The sequence below is a fragment of the Pleurodeles waltl genome, chromosome 2_2 (assembly GCF_031143425.1).
Source record: "Pleurodeles waltl isolate 20211129_DDA chromosome 2_2, aPleWal1.hap1.20221129, whole genome shotgun sequence".
In the NCBI taxonomy this organism is placed as follows: Eukaryota; Metazoa; Chordata; class Amphibia; order Caudata; family Salamandridae; genus Pleurodeles; species Pleurodeles waltl.
In genome coordinates, this window is record NC_090439.1 from 66390960 (window position 1) to 66407678 (window position 16719).

Sequence of the window (16719 nt, forward strand, 5' to 3'; positions counted from 1 at the left end):
TCCACAACAAACTTTTAAAAGTAAACAAAAAAAAACGCAGGCCCATTTCTTTTACGGAAAACGGGCTGCATTTTAAAATATATATATTTTATTTAAAGGCCATTCATAGACATGTTGTTCTCTTGGTCTTAGCCTGCCTCCTTCATTGTGATTGTGATGAATCATAGGGAGTCGCAAATTTCAAACTGCCTAACGGATATTCATCAGGCATGTTGGCCTGCGACTTACTATGATTACATATTTGGTGAACTGACTTATTAATACATAGGTTGGTTCGCAAAATCAGATTGGATTTGCAAAAAGTGAGTATTCTATTTGCAACCACACTATGTGGATGGAATCTTAGTACATCAGGTACATCTCTGTTAAAATAGTTACAAAGTGACCCCCGGTGGACACATGGCAACAGCAAGATTTTAGCTCAGTGCAGAGATTTAAGCCTCTGTTCTCTGCTTTTACTATTTAATGAACTTGAATAACTTTGATAATGTTTATTGCATAATTAATTAAAATCCTTACAAAAATTATAGAAAGCAGAACAATAAATAAAACCAACTGCTAAAAAAGAAGTAACAAAAGTGCACCAGTACCTAAAAACTAATTATGTCTAAAAAAAAAACACCATTAGCGGGACAGAGAAAGATGCTTACAAAAGGCATTCAGTAGCTAAATCCCTTCTTTCTAGCGGAGCAGAAAAAGTGCTTATGAATGGATGAGTTTGTTCCCAACCGCCCTGACTGCTAGTTAATCTTTCTTATAATAGGCTTATGCAATTTGGGGTGGGCATTTTTAGTTAAGATCTATGCAATCATTTCAAGAGATGAGCTCTCTAAAAACGTTTATGTGAAAAGTGCTTATAGAGGGTTAGAGGTGGTTGTATCCCACAAATTTGCCCCTTCTTTCAAGTCACTCTAACATATACAGTGCTTGTACAGTTTTGGGTTTACTATTTAATGCTCTTCCAACAAAACTGTGAACGACATCAAGGTGCAGTGAATAATTTCTTTAAAGTAGGCACTGGTCATACTCACAACAAAGGGTTGGCATAAGATCACTGGCATATTAAGATAAGAAATAAAACCATCATCATGTACAAAACTGTCGAAATATTAAAAGAAGTTGTAGTACACTAGCTGTGCCAACTTTGGTGCACTGTGAGAAATATAATTTTCATTTATCATGTGAGGGGACCTCAACAAAAACTGGCACAATTGTGTCCAGGTTCACTAGTTGTCCCATAAAGGAAAACTAGTGTTGGCATTGTGAGGTTTCCACCATGCCTTGCAGGAACCATGTTTTCAAGCAGAAAAAAAGAACTTGGATTTGGAGGAGAGGTAGGCAAATTGTGTAGGATTAGCTTGTGCTCACACTGCTTTAAAAGAACGAGGATGGTCTATGCAGGGATTACAGTAATTGCTTTGCTTTTGGAAACAAAGGGGGTCATTATGACCTTAGAGGTCTTTTCGCAAGACCGCTGAGGTTCTGCCGTGCTGAAGACCGCCAGTGGTGGCGGTCTTCCGCTCCGCGTATTATGCCCGCTGGCAGGCCGCCGTCCTTTTTCAGACAGAAAGCCGCCAGCAGCCATACTGGCGGACGGCGGGAAAGTGGAGGTTGCTCAACCTCCACCGCCACGTCAACAGAACACCGCCCACTGAATCACGTCCCACGATTCGGTGTGGCAGTGTTCTGGTGACGGTGTTCTGGTGGCGGAGCTGCCCCCATAGATCCCGTCCCCTCCCGGCGGATCAACGGACAAGGTAAGTTGATCGTCCGTTAGGGAAGGGGGTGGGGGGTGTTGTGTGCGTGCATGGGGGTGTGTGTGTGAGAGTGCAGAGGCGGTGAGTGAGTGAGTGTATGCGTGCAGGGGGTGCTGTGTGTATGGGAAATGTGTGCGGGTCGAACGGTGTGCATGTCTGTTTGTATGTGTGTGGATATGTGTTGTCGGGGTGTATGTGTGCGTGTAGGGGTGTGTATATGTGCATGTTGGGTGTGTGTGCGTGTAGGGGTGTGTATATGTGCATGTTCGGGGTCTTGGTGGGGAGGGGGGTTGTGCCACCTTTGGGGGGTGGCGGGGGGTGGAGGGGTGGGGGGAGGATTCGTGGGGTTTGCGGGGGTGGGGGAGACCCTATCAGTGCCAGGGAAGGAATTCCCTGGCACTGATAGTGCCTACCGCCATGGATCTCATGGCGGTTCCCAACCACCCGAGATCCATGGCGGTATGCAGGGTCCTGATACCGGCGGCGGTCTAGTGACGACCGCCGGGCTGGAGACCGCAATCTCCAGCCCAGCGGTCTTCACCGCCTTGGCGGTCGGAATGGTGAAGTGGCGGATGAATTCAATTTTTTTTTCAGCTGGCCTGTTTGCGGTGTTACCGCCGCTTTACCACTAACCGCCAGGGTCGTAATGACCCCCAAAATGTCTGTAAGCCACGAAATGCTATGTCCTCAAGTCTAGAGAGAGAAGGAAGAAGTTGCCAGCTGAACATGAACGGCCTGTTAGAGAAACTCACGTAATAAGTGCTCAGAGTTCAAAGCCATAGCTATGAGGTGTTGTGTTTGAAACTTTGGCAGGAACCACAGTGAAGCTTAGGAAATATCAGACCTGATTACGAGTGAGGCAGGAGCCAAAGGTTGCAGCCGGTATCCATGCACTTAAGTCAATCTATTCTGAGTTTTTCGGCCCGAAATGGGAAATAACACACTGACCCGGTTTTACACAGTAGAAGTCCACATTTCATTCCCCATTCAGAATAAGGGGCCTTTTGTGCTCCCACTTACCACCAGCTTAGGGCAGGTAGTAAATGGGAGAGATGGACTGTTTTGGGCTAAGGGAAGGTGGATGGTGTGGTAAGGAAGGGGTCAGTAGTAGGAGAGGGAGGAGCCAGGCAGGGGCAGCCAACCTTGCTTCTGCCATGCTGAAAGGGGTGGGCTGCTGCTTCTCTACACTTGTGCCTGCAGCCCCTGCTTGATCCGCACACTCAACTTTACTGATCCGCTTTTCTGGCCAGTAAAATTAGGTTAGGTGTTCCTGTGCCAGAAATTCCAGGTGCAGGTACACTGGCCCTGGTGTGGTCGGATGGAGTAGTATCCAACCATTAGATATCGCTCAGGTCAGCTTATTACCAGTCATAAAGTGCAGGACACTCCCATTTAGCAGCATTGTCCAATAAATGTCCACATTCTTCACAGAGGGCTACAGTCAAGCAGACTTAAAAGTATCAGGTCCAGTTTACCTTGAAGGTCCATTGTGTGCCGCCTCTCCATTACCAGAGGACGATTGTCTATATAGGAATATTTAACCTGAGTTAGCTTCCTTTGTGTGACATTAGCCCTAATGATATCTCATTAAAATATTCTGTTGTGTTGGTGTAAATCCAGATTGATTCACTTTAAGTAAGGCATAGAGCCATTGTCTTCTTGTAGTCCAATTGGTTATTTTCAGGCTGAGTACATTCAAGAGGGTTCATTTCTCCATAAATCGCCAAGGCCTTGTTGGTCACAATGTTTGGGGATGTACTTAATTTTAACAAGTGTAACTGCCACTTGTTAGATTAAAGAGCTGCAGCACAGGATGATCATACCAAATTATCTTTGTGAGTTACCTAGTTTAAATATTCCAAAGGCTGTGGCCAATGAATCATGTTCTACAAAAGGAAATCGACTTGTTGGGTTTCCACGTATCTCTTCCACTGATCTGCATTATATAAAAAAGTTGTTTGCTATTGCAGTTTGACGTACAATTTGGCTTGGTTGTACAGTCAGGAATCTCCACACACTGGCATGTGTTAATTCTTCTTTTTTTCACAGAAGGCCTGCAGTTGGGAATGGAAAGTCCAATCCTTCAAAACGCCACCGCGATCGCCTCAACGCGGAGTTGGATCACTTGGCCAGCCTTCTTCCCTTACCACCTGAAAGCATTTCAAAGCTGGATAAGCTATCAGTCCTGCGCCTGAGCGTCAGCTACCTCAGGGTGAAGAGCTTCTTCCAAGGTAGGCTCCCAACATGGAACACAGCATCCATGATACTTCCTGCCAATAATTGTAACTGTGCATTCTCGCAACACACTGTGGTCAGATTGACATGTTAATTCAGTCAGACTTTGGGTCAGTGGACATGTAAAGTGCTCACTATAGCCTTGCCTATGGAAAATTTTGAATTATTGTATAATGTGTTAAAATGTACAGCTGAACTCTATTTCCCATTTTGAGACCTATCTCTAGTTTTTTGCAAAATGGACCAAAAATGTTTGGAGTTGTTACGGGTCAGGCTCTAAGTGCCCCTTGCACGTTGGGAAATAATACTACCTCAAGTAAGTACAGATACTGCTGGGTGCAAATGCTTAAAATGTGAAAATTCACCCCCCTACTACTTCAGCAGCTTGGTATGTTGAATAGGTCAGCGATAGCGCATTTTTCCTACCCATTCATGCTGGAAAACTTGGAATATTCTGTATTTCCCCTGCACAGATCTTACTATGTTTTATATTTTGCACCCCATTTCTGATAAATGTGTGTCTCTGAATGAAGGCACTGAGTGGCCCATCTGAAAATAGTTCGTACTCGGATTGGTCCTTCTTTTAGACCCACTCTCAAAAGGGTGCAATTCAGGAACTGGTTAAAAAAAAACTGTTATTTTTTTCTCTTTCTTATCGTCATGTATTGACAGAAACATCATGACCTGTAACAAATTATTTGCCTTCATTGATCAAGCATGAACCATTCAAAACATATTTTAAAGCATTTTTTTAGGTGAATAAAAGATGTTGTATTTCAAAGTATAGTAATATTTGTCGCTGCAATAGGAAGTGTTCACATATGTTTAATTAGTCATTTGGGCACTATTTGTTTAATAAGTTAGTTATTTTTTAATAGGATCTACTCTACCAGACACTAGTAAAACACAATTTTTAGTTTTTATTAGGTTGAGCACGAAACTGCTCTGGCACTTCATGGGCTTGCCTTTCAAAAATCCTTTGTTATCATTGGTAAATGCTTTACGTTTGTCCCTCCTTGGGACGGTTTTGTTACTGACTTGGGGACCCACCCTGTTACATGGATAATTGCACTTTTGCTGATACGTTTGACTGCAAGCAAACTTCTTTTTCCTTTTGTGTCTCTCCTTTACGCTCATGTGGCTCTGACACTTTGAATCGGCTTGCTTATGTCAACCGTTTTACTTTTCATTTTCAATTTATGTGGCAAGAAAAGTCTAGTTAGGAATTTACAATTCTAATAGCTCTAACTCGAGCAAACGTGCGACCCATTGCATGCAAGTACTTGTTAGTGGAGTGCTTGGGTAACTTCACTGTGACGATCTCTTGAGTTAAGGGCTTTGCCTAGATTGGAGTTACGTGGTGTTTAATTCATGGATTTACTGTATCCCTTGATGGGTTTATTGTTATGTAGGAAGAATACATTGCTTGTTTTATTTTGAAGTTAATTTGTTTGTGTAAATTGGGTATTTCATGTTTGACCGTTCACTTGTAGAGCAGAAACGTACTCCCTGATTGCATGTTTCTATTTTTCTCGTGGTTGTGGTTGTTTTTATTTGTTTTCCTAGAGCTGTGCAATTTGCCACTTATTTAAGATCGCCGATTGGTGATTAATATTCAGATTACTCCAAAACATTCTTTTGAAAAAAAGAAAATACTTTCAGTTTCTCACTATTTGTTTTAAAAAATCAGACGCTAAATGCAGTGATCTGAGCTTGAGTTAGCATATTTAGAATCTCTGATAGATTACAACTCATCTGTAGTAAGAAATTGCCATCATTACTCCTCTGTAATAATCATCAGCCAATAAAGAAACATTCTCAGTACCTCCACGTTCCTCACCACGGCCATTACAACCTGAGCAAGCAACTCATGTGAACAAAAAAATCACCAAGCAAAAAACACCCTTTTTTCTTATCCCTACTATGTGACTAACTTCCTTATATGCAGTGCTTAATTTGTGCTTGTTGTTTCCGGTGTGGAGCACAGGCACTTATTTTTGAGGGCCGGCGCTTATTCTTCTGCCTCAAGCATTTGCGGCGAGCAAAAGACACAGATAGATGGGGAAAGACAGAGGAAGAGAAAAACGAAAAAGCGTTACAAAGGTAGAAAGCAGAAAGCTGCAAGAGTGAACTGAAGGGGCAGGGAGTGGCTTTAAACGGATTGAAGAGGCCGTAGATGGCTTCAGGATTACGCTGCCTCAGTATTCCGTGCTCCGACATTTAATTGCAGTACCCATGTTTAAGAGAAGAGCTTTGGGCACTGGCACATTTATTTTTACAAATTAAGCACTGCTTATATGAAACAGGGTTTGTAAAAACAGGAAGTCAGCCCACCTCAATTCCTGTAATATCAAGCGAAACAAATAAAATGAAGCAGAGAACTCAAAGGGTCGGGAGGGATGGGAAATCTTGTCTGTGAGGAGGCAATCTTGAACTCAGACTAATAAAGATTACCAGTAAGTAACTGTGGCAAAAGCACTGGTTTACTTAGTGTACTCCTGAACTTCAAGTTCCAACAACAGGAAAGATTCTGTTGTCACACCTGTGACAACTTTCACTGAAAGCAGTCCTACATTAAACAATTTCAACCTAAGACTAAGGGCTTACCAAAATGATGTTCTTTTTTTAAGGTTGAAATTCAAAAGCGAGGCTGCTCTTGCATCAGAAGTACCGTGAGTGTTAGCTTTAAAGTGCCCAAGGAATGCCTGGGACCTTTACAAAGAATAAAGAAACCCTTACTGCACTTAAAGTTGTTGCTGCAAGTTACCTCGAAGCTCTGTGATGTCACAAAAAGTTCACCTTTTGATTCTGTTTCTCTACGTGGTCAGAGATTTCTTGCTGAGTTGTGGTACTCATGCACAGTAAAGGGCATTTTGTGCTCAGTTTATCCGGAGGAGTCGAACAAATAACAAACAATGGCATAGTAAATAGGTCTGGCACTTGCCACAAGTCTTTTGGCTTTCTCACTACTTGTTTTGTTTCATCATGATATTTGCAAAGCTTTATTGCTGGGAAAGCTGCTCGGTCCTCATCAATCTAAAAAAATACATTGGTAAAAGCAAAAATATATTTTCGGTTTAAAAAAGCACACATGCCTGTTGTAGTCCTGGCGCTAAAGTAAAGTACTGTGCGTGTGGATGCACTCTTTATGAAATGTCACAATGATGTGGGATGACCCGTTGCCCCCATAATGTAGTGGCCAGACAAAACATTTGAGTGACACTATAATAGACAAGTGGATGAAGTGAGCTGGCGGAAAGCCCCTATAAGTAAGCTTATTATACAATATTTGTAGAAGAATCAAAAGGTCTTCACTTACAACAGATGTAAAAAGAGTATAGCCAGGGCCAGAAGAATTATGTGAATCTGCAACTGCAGCCTTTTTCGCATAACTATGGATTTGTCACATTTGCCACATAATCCATTCTGCTGCATAATCTGCAGATTTTAACAAAATAATTTGTTTCTAGCACAAATGGATCAAAATTTACTAAATACCTTAAAGCATGCTCTCATGCACCTGTGGAAGGCTGTTCATAAAGTTTAGTTGGTCATCTTATTTCTGTATTTCGTTGTTAAACCGGTACTAATGAGGAGAAATCTTTGCCCAGAGTGTATGATCATGTGTTAAATTGACAAAATAATGAAGTAATGCTATCAATAAAATGTGGCGCATAGTTGTCATTCTCTTACCGCATAATTTAGTCAACTCTGCTGCATAATTTGGTGCTTCCCTGACACATAATTCCAGTGGCCATGAAGATAACCAAGAAAAACTAATTGAGACATCTGCCAAGTTGTGTCAGAATCAACATTTTCCTGTATAGATAACAAATAATTTTTTGAAAAGCTAGAAGCATGCATTGCATCTTTTATTTGTGCGAACAAAATCTAACATTAAAAGAGTACGGGGTAACGGAGAGTTCTTGAAGGTACAAATTCATAAGGTACTTGATACATGGGTGCTCTTTTCCATACTTCCCTGGGCTCCTTATGGAGGGTTTGATATCCATAAACAAGCTCCATTGAGTAAGGCTCACCGGTAGCTGAAAATCTTGAAAAATATGTTAGATTTCCTCTGGACCAAAACCTTTACATTGAAGGGATTTGTAACTGTGGTCCCTTCTCCACAGACATTACACTACCATTGTTTGTATGGTGCATAAATATGCCTCATCCGTAAACATTCGTAGTGTTAACGCGTCCGTCTATGTCAATTTATACACATCAGGACTCGTTTTAGGCCAATGAATCTTTGGGCCCAGTGGTGAGACACCGTAGGACGAGATAACTGATCAAAATATCAATCAATATGTCAATAACATTGTCAACGTTTAACACCAAAATATCTCTTACTTTAGACATTAATAAACATTCGGCGCAACCATGACCTTTCAGTCATGAATAACCACACCTTAATGAAGTTTATGAGTTTTATTCCCTATTGATTACAATCTAGTAGCAAGGGCATTAATCTCAAAGTCAAGAAGCATATAAGCACAATTACAAGATGACAACCACAATAAGATTTCGATAATGCAAAGATCAGTAGCATAGACAATCAGATAGATATAAGCAGATTATAACACATCGAACTTTCTAAGATACTAGTTCAGCATAGCACCATGTCAGTCACGTCAGTTTGTCAGTCAGAATGAATACCTCGTCTAACCTCTAATTAGCATTAGCATGTTGGGCGTCATGCAAAACAATTTTGAACACCAATTTGGAAAACATCTAACTAAGGTCTCTAATAAAAACATACAGCAGTTGGTACCTAGAAAGAAAGGCAAAATGAATTTTCATTAGCAATTTTATAATTACCCTCCTCTGATTAAGTCAGCATTCAGGATCAGTCTTCGTCTTCAGGACATCAGTTAGATCGCCGTCAGTCTATCTAAGTGTAAGGAAATGCCTCCTTGGCATGGTTGCCCCCTGACTTTTTGCCTTTGCTGATGCTATGTTTACAATTGAAAGTGTGCTGAGGCCTGCTAACCAGGCCCCAGCACCAGTGTTCTTTCCCTAACCTGTACTTTTGTATCCACAATTGGCAGACCCTGGCATCCAGATAAGTCCCTTGTAACTGGTACTTCTAGTACCAAGGGCCCTGATGCCAAGGAAGGTCTCTAAGGGCTGCAGCATGTCTTATGCCACCCTGGAGACCTCTCACTCAGCACAGACACACTGCTTGCCAGCTTGTGTGTGCCAGTGAGGACAAAACGAGTAAGTCGACATGGCACTCCCCTCAGGGTGCCATGCCAGCCTCTCACTGCCTATGCAGTATAGGTAAGACACCCCTCTAGCAGGCCTTACAGCCCTAAGGCAGGGTGCACTATACCATAGGTGAGGGTACCAGTGCCTGAGCATGGTACCCCTACAGTGTCTAAACAAAACCTTAGACATTGTAAGTGCAGGGTAGCCATAAGAGTATATGGTCTGGGAGTTTGTCAACCACGAACTCCACAGCACCATAATGGCTACACTGAAAACTGGGAAGTTTGGTATCAAACTTCTCAGCACAATAAATGCCCACTGATGCCAGTGTACATTTTATTGTAAAATACACCCCAGAGGGCACCTTAGAGGTGCCCCCTGAAACTTAACCGACTATCTGTGTAGGCTGACTAGTTTTAGCAGCCTGCCACAAACCGAGACATGTTGCTGGCCCCATGGGGAGAGTGCCTTTGTCACTCTGAGGCCAGTAACAAAGCCTGCACTGGGTGGAGATGCTAACACCTCCCCCAGGCAGGAATTGTCACACCTGGCGGTGAGCCTCAAAGGCTCACCTCCTTTGTGCCAACCCAGCAGGACACTCCAGCTAGTGGAGTTGCCCGCCCCCTCCGGCCAGGCCCCACTTTTGGCGGCAAGGCCGGAGAAAATAATGAGAAAAACAAGGAGGAGTCACTGGCCAGTCAGGACAGCCCCTAAGGTGTCCCGAGCTGAAGTGACTCTAACTTTTAGAAATCCTCCATCTTGCAGATGGAGGATTCCCCCAATAGGGTTAGGATTGTGACCCCCTCCCCTTGGGAGGAGGCACAAAGAGGGTGTACCCACCCTCAGGGCTAGTAGCCATTGGCTACTAACCCCCCAGACCTAAACACACCCTTAAATTTAGTATTTAAGGGCTACCCTGAACCCTAGAAAATCAGATTCCTGCAACTACAAGAAGAAGGACTGCCTAGCTGAAAACCCCTGCAGAGGAAGACCAGAAGACGACAACTGCCTTGGCTCCAGAAACTCACCGGCCTGTCTCCTGCCTTCCAAAGATCCTGCTCCAGCGACGCCTTCCAAAGGGACCAGCGACCTCGACATCCTCTGAGGACTGCCCCTGCTTCGAAAAGACAAGAAACTCCCGAGGACAGCGGACCTGCTCCAAGAAAGGCTGCAACTTTGTTCCCAGCAGCTTTGAAAGAACCCTGCAAGCTCCCCGCAAGAAGCGTGAGACTTGCAACACTGCACCCGGCGACCCCGACTCGGCTGGTGGAGATCCAACACCTCAGGAGGGACCCCAGGACTACTCTGATACTGTGAGTACCAAAACCTGTCCCCCCTGAGCCCCCACAGCGCCACCTGCAGAGGGAATCCCGAGGCTTCCCCTGACCGCGACTCTTTGAATCCAAAGTCCCGACGCCTGGGAGAGACCCTGCACCCGCAGCCCCCAGGACCTGAAGGACCGGACTTTCACTGGAGAAGTGACCCCCAGGAGTCCCTCTCCCTTGCCCAAGTGGAGGTTTCCCCGAGGAATCCCCCCCTTGCCTGCCTGCAGTGCTGAAGAGATCCCGAGATCTCTCATAGACTAACATTGCGAACCCGACGCCTGTTTCTACACTGCACCCGGCCGCCCCCGCGCTGCTGAGGGTGAAATTTCTGTGTGGGCTTGTGTCCCCCCCGGTGCCCTACAAAACCCCCCTGGTCTGCCCTCCGAAGACGCGGGTACTTACCTGCAAGCAGACCGGAACCGGGGCACCCCCTTCTCTCCATTCTAGCCTATGTGTTTTGGGCACCACTTTGAACTCTGCACCTGACCGGCCCTGAGCTGCTGGTGTGGTGACTTTGGGGTTGCTCTGAACCCCCAACGGTGGGCTACCTTGGACCAAGAACTGAACCCTGTAAGTGTCTTACTTACCTGGTAAAACTAACAAAAACTTACCTCCCCTAGGAACTGTGAAAATTGCACTGTGTCCACTTTTAAAACAGCTATTTGTCAATAACTTGTAAAGTATACATGCAATTTTCATGCTTTAAAGTTCCTAAAGTACTTACCTGCAATACCTTTCGAATGAGATATTACATGTAGAATTTGAACCTGTGGTTCTTAAAATAAACTAAGAAAAGATATTTTTCTATACAAAACCTATTGGCTGGATTTGTCTCTGAGTGTGTGTACCTCATTTATTGTCTATGTGTATGTACAACAAATGCTTAACACTACTCCTTGGATAAGCCTACTGCTCGACCACACTACCACAAAATAGAGCATTAGTATTATCTATTTTTACCACTATTTTACCTCTAAGGGGAACCCTTGGACTCTGTGCATGCTATTCCTTACTTTGAAATAGCACATACAGAGCCAACTTCCTACATTGGTGGATCAGCGGTGGGGTACAAGACTTTACATTTGCTGGACTACTCAGCCAATACCTGATCACACGACAAATTCCAAAATTGTCATTAGAAATATTCATTTTTGCAATTTGAAATTTTTCTAAATTCTTAAAAGTCCTGCTAGGGCCTTGTGTGTTAAGTCCCTGTTTAGCATTGTCTTTTAGAGTTTAAAAGTTTGTTAAAAGTTTGAAATTAGATTCTAGAAACAGTTTTAGATTCTTTAAAAAGTCTTCCAACTCTTAGCAAAATAATGTCTGATACAGAGATGAATGTGGTGGAACTCGACACCACACCTTACCTCCATCTTAAGATGAGGGAGCTAAGGTCTCTCTGTAATATCAAAAAAATAACCATTGGCTCCAGACCTACCAAAATTCAGCTCCAGGAGCTGTTGGCAGAGTTTGAAAAAGCCAACCCCTCTGATGATGACCTCACAGAGGAAGAAATTAGTGACTTGGAGGCCAATGTCCCTCCTCCAGTCCTAAATAGGGAGAACAGGACCCCTCAAGTCCTGTCTCCAACTGTGTTAGTCCGAAATAGTGAGTCCCTCACAGGAGGGTCCCACATTTCTGAAATCACTGAGGATGCTCTCAGTGAAGATGACCTCCTGTTAGCCAGGATGGCCAAAAGATTGGCTTTAGAGAGACAGCTCCTAGCCACAGAAAGGGAAAGACAAGAGATGGGCCTAGGACCCATCAATGGTGGCAGCAATATAAATAGGGTCAGAGATTCTCCTGACATGTTAAAAATCCCCAAAGGGATTGTGACAAAATTTGAAGATGGTGATGACATCACCAAGTGGTTCACAGCTTTTGAGAGGGCTTGTGTAACCAGAAAAGTGAACAGATCTCACTGGGGTGCTCTCCTTTGGGAAATGTTCACTGGAAAGTGTAGGGATAGACTCCTCTCACTCTCTGGAAAAGATGCAGAATCTTATGACCTCATGAAGGGTACCCTGATTGAGGGCTTTGGATTCTCCACTGAGGAGTACAGGATTAGGTTCAGGGGGGCTCAAAAATCCTCGAGCCAGACCTGGGTTGACTTTGTTGACTACTCAGTGAAAACACTAGATGGTTGGATTCAAGGCAGTGGTGTAAGTAATTATGATGGGCTGTACAATTTATTTGTGAAAGAACACCTGTTAAGTAATTGTTTCAATGATAAACTGCATCAGCATCTGGTAGACCTAGGACCAATTTCTCCCCAAGAATTGGGAAAGAAGGCGGACCATTGGGTCAAGACAAGGGTGTCCAAGACTTCAACAGGGGGTGACCAAAAGAAAGGGGTCACAAAGACTCCCCAGGGGAAGGGTGATGAGACAAGCAAAACTAAAAATAGTAAAGAGTCTTCTACAGGCCCCCAAAAACCTGCACAGGAGGGTGGGCCCAGAGCCTCTTCACAAAACAATGGGTACAAGGGTAAAAACTTTGATCCCAAAAAGGCCTGGTGTCATAGCTGTAAACAGCATGGACACCAAACTGGAGACAAGGCCTGTCCCAAGAAAGGTTCCACTCCAAACTCCCATCCAGGTAACACTGGTATGGCTAGTCTCCAAGTGGGATCAACAGTGTGCCCAGAGCAAATCAGGGTCCACACTGAAGCTACTCTAGTTTCTGAGGGTGGGGTGGATTTAGCCACACTAGCTGTCTGGCCGCCTAACATGCAAAAATACAGACAGCAACTCTTAATTAATGGGACTAGAATAGAGGGCCTGAGGGATACAGGTGCCAGTGTCACCATGGTGTCAGAGAAACTGGTTTCCCCTGGCCAATACCTGACTGGAAAAACTTACACAGTCACCAACGCTGACAATCAGAGAAAAGTACATCCCATGGCAATGGTTACTTTAGAATGGGGAGGGGTCAATGGCCTGAAACAGGTGGTGGTCTCCTCAAATATCCCAGTGGACTGTCTGCTTGGAAATGACCTGGAGTCCTCAGCATGGGCTGAGGTAGAACTAAAAACCCATGCAGCAATGCTGGGTATCCCTGAACTGGTGTGTGTGAAAACAAGAGCACAGTGCAAGGCACAGGGTGAACAAGTAGAGCTGGAGTCTGGAAGAATGGCCCAGCCTACCAAGAGAACAGGAAAGTCAGTTGGGAAACCAACTGCAACACAGCAAAAGAAAGGGAACCTCTCTTCTCAGGAAGAAGTTCTGCCCTCTGAGGGAACTGAGCCTTTGGAGCTTGAACCTTATCAGGTTGAGCTCTTAGGCCCAGGGGGACCCTCAAGGGAGGAGCTGTGTAAGGGACAAGAAACCTGTCCCTCTCTTGAAGGCCTTAGGCAGCAAGCTGCTGAAGAGTCCAAAGGCAAGAAAAATGGAACACATAGGGTCTATTGGGAAGATGGACTCCTGTACACTGAGGCCAGAGACCCCAAACCTGGTGCCACTAGGAGAGTGGTAGTGCCTCAGCTGTTCAGGAAGTTCATCCTAACATTGGCCCATGACATTCCCCTTGCTGGACATTTGGGACAAACCAAGACGTGGGAGAGGTTAGTCAACCACTTCTACTGGCCCAATATGTCCAACATGGTTAAGGAGTTTTGCCTCTCCTGCCCCACCTGTCAAGCCAGTGGTAAGACAGGTGGGCATCCAAAGGCCCTCCTCATTCCACTTCCAGTGGTGGGGGTTCCCTTTGAAAGAGTGGGTGTGGACATAGTTGGTCCACTAGAACCTCCCACAGCCTCAGGAAATATGTATATCCTGGTAGTAGTGGATCATGCTACCAGGTATCCTGAAGCTATTCCCCTTAGGTCGACTACTGCCCCTGCAGTAGCCAAGGCCCTCATTGGTATCTTTACCAGAGTGGGTTTCCCTAAGGAGGTGGTGTCTGACAGAGGTACCAACTTCATGTCAGCATACCTAAAGCACATGTGGAATGAGTGTGGGGTGACTTATAAATTCACTACACCTTACCATCCACAAACTAATGGCTTAGTTGAGAGATTCAACAAGACATTAAAGGGCATGATCATGGGGCTCCCAGAAAAGCTCAAAAGGAGATGGGATGTCCTCTTGCCATGTCTGCTTTTCGCTTACAGAGAGGTGCCACAGAAGGGAGTAGGATTCTCACCCTTTGAACTTCTGTTTGGTCATCCTGTAAGGGGACCACTTGCTCTTGTTAAAGAAGGCTGGGAGAGACCTCTTCATGAGCCTAAACAAGACATAGTGGACTATGTACTTGGCCTTCGCTCTAGAATGGCAGAGTACATGGAAAAGGCAACCAAAAACCTTGAGGCCAGCCAACAGCTCCAGAAGTTTTGGTATGACCAAAAGGCTGCACTGGTTGAGTTCCAACCAGGGCAGAAAGTCTGGGTTCTGGAGCCTGTGGCTCCCAGGGCACTCCAGGACAAATGGAGTGGCCCTTACCCAGTACTAGAAAGGAAGAGTCAGGTCACCTACCTGGTGGACCTGGGCACAAGCAGGAGCCCCAAGAGGGTGATCCATGTGAACCGCCTTAAGCTCTTCCATGACAGGGCTGATGTCAATCTGTTGATGGTAACAGATGAGGATCAGGAGGCAGAGAGTGAACCTCTCCCTGATCTTCTGTCATCAGACCCAAAAGATGGCACAGTAGATGGAGTGATCTACTCAGACACCCTCTCTGGCCAACAGCAAGCTGATTGTAGGAGAGTCCTACAACAGTTTCCTGAACTCTTCTCCTTAACCCCTGGTCAGACACACCTGTGTACCCATGATGTGGACACAGGAGACAGCATGCCTGTCAAGAACAAAATCTTTAGACAATCTGACCATGTTAAGGAAAGCATCAAGGTGGAAGTCCACAAGATGCTGGAATTGGGAGTAATTGAGCGCTCTGACAGCCCCTGGGCTAGCCCAGTGGTCTTAGTCCCCAAACCTCACACCAAAGATGGAAAGAAAGAGATGAGGTTTTGTGTGGACTACAGAGGGCTCAATTCTGTCACCAAGACAGATGCTCATCCAATTCCAAGAGCTGATGAGCTCATAGACAAATTAGGTGCTGCCAAATTCTTAAGTACCTTTGACTTGACAGCAGGGTACTGGCAAATAAAAATGGCACCTGGAGCAAAAGAGAAAACAGCATTCTCCACACCTGATGGACATTATCAGTTTACTGTTATGCCCTTTGGTTTAAAGAATGCCCCTGCCACCTTCCAAAGGTTGGTGAATCAAGTCCTTGCTGGCTTGGAGTCCTTTAGCACAGCTTATCTTGATGATATTGCTGTCTTTAGCTCCACCTGGCAGGATCACCTGGTCCACCTGAAGAAGGCTTTGAAGGCTCTGCAATCTGCAGGCCTCTCTATCAAGGCATCCAAATGCCAGATAGGGCAGGGAACTGTGGTTTACTTGGGCCACCTTGTAGGTGGAGGCCAAGTTCAGCCACTCCAACCCAAGATCCAGACTATTCTGGACTGGGTAGCTCCAAAAACCCAGACTCAAGTCAGGGCATTCCTTGGCTTGACTGGGTATTACAGGAGGTTTGTGAAGGGATATGGATCCATTGTGACAGCCCTCACTGAACTCACCTCCAAGAAAATGCCCAAGAAAGTGAACTGGACTGTGGAATGCCAACAGGCCTTTGACACCCTGAAACAAGCAATGTGCTCAGCACCAGTTCTAAAAGCTCCAGATTATTCTAAGCAGTTCATTGTGCAGACTGATGCCTCTGAACATGGGATAGGGGCAGTTTTGTCCCAAACAAATGATGATGGCCTTGACCAGCCTGTTGCTTTCATTAGCAGGAGGTTACTCCCCAGGGAGCAGCGTTGGAGTGCCATTGAGAGGGAGGCCTTTGCTGTGGTTTGGTCCCTGAAGAAGCTGAGACCATACCTCTTTGGGACTCACTTCCTAGTTCAAACTGACCACAGACCTCTCAAATGGCTGATGCAAATGAAAGGTGAAAATCCTAAACTGTTGAGGTGGTCCATCTCCCTACAGGGAATGGACTTTATAGTGGAACACAGACCTGGGACTGCCCATGCCAATGCAGATGGCCTTTCCAGGTTCTCCCACTTAGAAAATGAAGACTCTCTTGGGAAAGGTTAGTCTCATCCTCTTTCGTTTGGGGGGGGGGGTGTGTAAGGAAATGCCTCCTTGGCATGGTTGCCCCCTGACTTTTTGCCTTTGCTGATGCTA

The 16719-nt window shown here is 45.0% G+C and overlaps 1 protein-coding gene and 1 long non-coding RNA gene across 3 annotated transcripts in view; one reads left to right on the forward strand and one right to left on the reverse strand.

Moving 5' to 3' along the window:
• The window catches only part of LOC138280188 (uncharacterized), a 381461-nt gene that overhangs the window by 75003 nt on the left and 289739 nt on the right, over positions 1-16719 (reverse strand). The gene's annotated exons all lie outside the window — the stretch shown is intronic.
• Positions 1-16719, forward strand: part of AHRR (aryl hydrocarbon receptor repressor) — an 837654-nt gene that overhangs the window by 73483 nt on the left and 747452 nt on the right. Inside the window, exon 3 of one of the 2 annotated variants that reach the window (XM_069219459.1) lies at positions 3807-3988. In XM_069219459.1, the coding sequence (XP_069075560.1) occupies positions 3807-3988 (182 nt within the window). The remainder of the gene's footprint in view (positions 1-3806; positions 3989-16719) is intronic. The other variant, XM_069219460.1, reaches the window with a different exon arrangement.